This window comes from Mizuhopecten yessoensis, unplaced genomic scaffold, assembly GCF_002113885.1.
Source record: "Mizuhopecten yessoensis strain PY_sf001 unplaced genomic scaffold, ASM211388v2 scaffold10529, whole genome shotgun sequence".
In the NCBI taxonomy this organism is placed as follows: Eukaryota; Metazoa; Mollusca; class Bivalvia; order Pectinida; family Pectinidae; genus Mizuhopecten; species Mizuhopecten yessoensis.
This window is the reverse complement of record NW_018408592.1, coordinates 326,334-329,510: the sequence shown is the minus strand read 5'-3', so window position 1 is coordinate 329,510 and position 3,177 is coordinate 326,334. Positions and strand designations below refer to the sequence as shown.

Sequence of the window (3,177 nt, the reverse complement as noted above, 5' to 3'; positions counted from 1 at the left end):
AGCAACTTCTGAAGAAGAATCAAAAAGCATAGAATCTTATAATAATATTTTGCTGGTAGTTTCAACAGATGGAGCCAACAAAGTTTGCGAGGGAAATATTTTTAGTGCAATATAATATTTAATGAGAATATTTTGCTATGACTGCTTAAATATTCAGGTGAGCGATACAGGCCCTCTTGGGCCTCTTGTTTCAATTTACAGGGAGAAACATCTATGAAATAATCAACATTGACTGGTCTGTATTTTCCAGTGTTTCCAGGTCTTCACTATTTTTCAAGTTTATGGTGTTATTGCATATTGATGGTGATAGTTCTGTATTCCTAGATGTTTTCTATATAACAATATGTAAATATTTTCCAGGTCTACAAAGGTTTCTACCACCAGATACATAGGGAACCTAGAGAAGACCGAGACATTGTTCTGAGTGACATAGTCGACTGGCTGGATAAGAGGGCTTAGGAAGGCATCTTTGATTTTAAACATGGGACCAAGATGAACGGACTGGAAAAATGTGCACAAGAAAATTCCCTTTATCTAAATAAATTGGTTATATAGCTTAAACAGCATATAAGGACCGCTGTTATTCCAACATGTGTCCAAGACACAAGTTTATATAACCAGAAGGGAATAAAAAGCCAAAAAATTATACGATTTAAAAAAAAATGTTTTATTGAAAATTGTGATGTATTGGAAGATAGACCTGAGTTAGGTCATTTTTGTTTGCATTTAGTTTAACTGTGGTATTATACGGTATTGTTTGTTTAGCTCTTTGCTTTCTCACTCCGAGTTATGTCCCTTTGACCAAACCACACTCAAGACTCTGTGTCGTTTTAGAAGCTACTTGTGTTACAGTTTTGTTATACATTGTATCTTTTTTTCGCTTTATTTGAATCAACCAACGCAGGGACAATTTGAATCTTTTTATTTAAATCTTCAGATCAAAATTTGTAGTTACAGTGTGTTTTATTAATTTGATATCTATTTAACAAAGAAAGACGAATGACAAAGTAACAATGTCCTGTCTGGGCCTTAACCTTGTACTTTGTAGCACCAAAAGATTATTTATTCCAACCACTAAAACACCCCCACCTCTGGTATACAGTACTATAAAGTCACAAAACCATTATATTGTCAATCTAATTATCACTTCAGACAGCACTGTTTTAAGACACATCCTTAATTTGATGATTTAATCTAATTAAATGATTCAATAATTTGTTAAAATTTTCTGAATTAACTCTTCCTTTCAAATTTTGTGTAAAGATCAAATTATATGTTGACACAGTTGGTTAGGTTGTATAAAGACCTTTAAGGGGAAAACCCCCAGTTTTGCTGGCATACTGTATCAGGTAGCATACTAAAAGTGTTACCACACAGAACATAAAATATATAATGTGAAATAGAGGTTTCAAAAACGTATTTGATAATTTTCTTAAAAAAAAAAATCAATCATGTACTCTTGAAATCACATTTGCATATTGTAACTTCAACGTGTGGTAGTGTTAAGACATTACTGCTGTTAATTTTGGGTTTTTTAACTACACTAAGTGATTAATTATCATGTATTTGGAAATCCAAACAGTGGTGTTGCATGCAAGGAGTTAACAGCACTGTTTTCATGTGTTTTAGTCTTAAACAACCAACATTTTATTGGTACATTTTGTACCGAGTACTGGTACACTTTGTAAATATTTTTATTCAGATTGTGATGTTAATTGTATTTTAATACCTCTGTATGGATGTATTTTGATGTATTATAGTCTCTTTCTGGTGGCAAGTTAATTTTACAGCATAAATACCTTTTTAGTTTAAATAGTTGCCTACCAAAAAAAGGGTGGAATGTATCGCATTTTGATGTGTTTAAAATGGCAGTATATGTGTCTTGTGATATTTTTTGTGATATGCTTTAATAGCAGTCATTTGGCATTTCAATACTCAAAACTGCTATATTAATAAAAGATATAGATTTTGGGATCAGCAGCATGAAAGTTTTGGCCTTTTTTGTAAGACAAAATTATGACGATGAAGAATTTAGTATAATTAAGCTCTTTTATGAAAACATTTTTTTATACAAAAAAAGTTCTTTGGTTTTTAAAAACAATGTTTGCTGAGAATATCAGTATATTGGTTTTAAAAAAAAAACTTTGCTCAGAATATCAATATATGTATTTAAATATAATCTGTATATTTGTTTTATAGCTATTTATTGAACTTGATATTGGAATTTTGATGTAGCAGTCTGGACTATTATATTGTCATATTTTTAATGAATATACCAGGCAACTATACAATTACCCGGTTTGTCGACACATATCCATTTAAAAAAAAAAAAGAAGTTTTATTTGAATGTCATCTTCATGGATTAGTTTTAATTTGGTTTTATTAATTTTGACGTTTTTCAACAGATAAGGTCATTTAAAGTCGTCATCTTTATGGACAAAAACAAAACTCCATAATTTAATTCCACATTAAGTCATGTCATGTTGTGTGCAATCGTATTGTTATTTTAGTGAAAATTATTTTCAAGCTCCCCATTATTAGATGAAAAAAGTAGATCTTCTATTAAATACACTACATATGATTTTGAGAACAACCCCCTCTGAACATCGGATATCAAAAGAACCTGAAACATTTTTAACTCATTATTTTTGGCTGTTAACGCCTGAACATTAACTTTCAAGTACAAACAGTAATAAGAATTATCATTGATAAGACTTTTTTTTTACTCTGTAAGACCTTTGCACATTAAATCATTAGTGGACTTTGTGCTTTTGAACCCCATTGACTTTATATTAACAATGCCCCATTTTCATGGTAGAGACAAACTGGACTAGTGTGACCTGATTATAAAAAGAACCTGATGAACAAAATGCACTTAAGAAGAACTCCTAGTTTTTAACAGGTTTTCTCTCTGTTCTGATATTTGATATAGAATTTTTTATCTCTTTTATGTACATTATCCTATGCATGTTGAACATTTCATTTACATATTCATTGTCATTGTGTTCAGTATATCTTTCTTTTGCCATAAATGTACTTTTATACTTTTTTTTAAAAATATGTTAATTTCTTATACCTGAATTATTATTTTTTTGGAAATGTTTTAAATGTATACGTGGATGATAACTTTTAAAAGAACCAAAATAATTCCACCGCTGAAATTATAAAGAACAAATG

At 30.1% G+C, this 3,177-nt stretch overlaps 1 protein-coding gene across 2 annotated transcripts in view; it reads left to right on the top strand.

Moving 5' to 3' along the window:
- Positions 1-2,124, top strand: part of LOC110460973 (monoglyceride lipase-like) — an 11,851-nt gene extending 9,727 nt beyond the window's left edge. For both annotated transcript variants that reach the window (XM_021514225.1, XM_021514226.1), the window contains one exon: positions 361-2,124. In XM_021514225.1, the coding sequence (XP_021369900.1) occupies positions 361-459 (99 nt within the window). In that variant the 3' untranslated portion in view covers positions 460-2,124. The remainder of the gene's footprint in view (positions 1-360) is intronic.
- Positions 2,125-3,177: the final 1,053 nt, after the last annotated feature.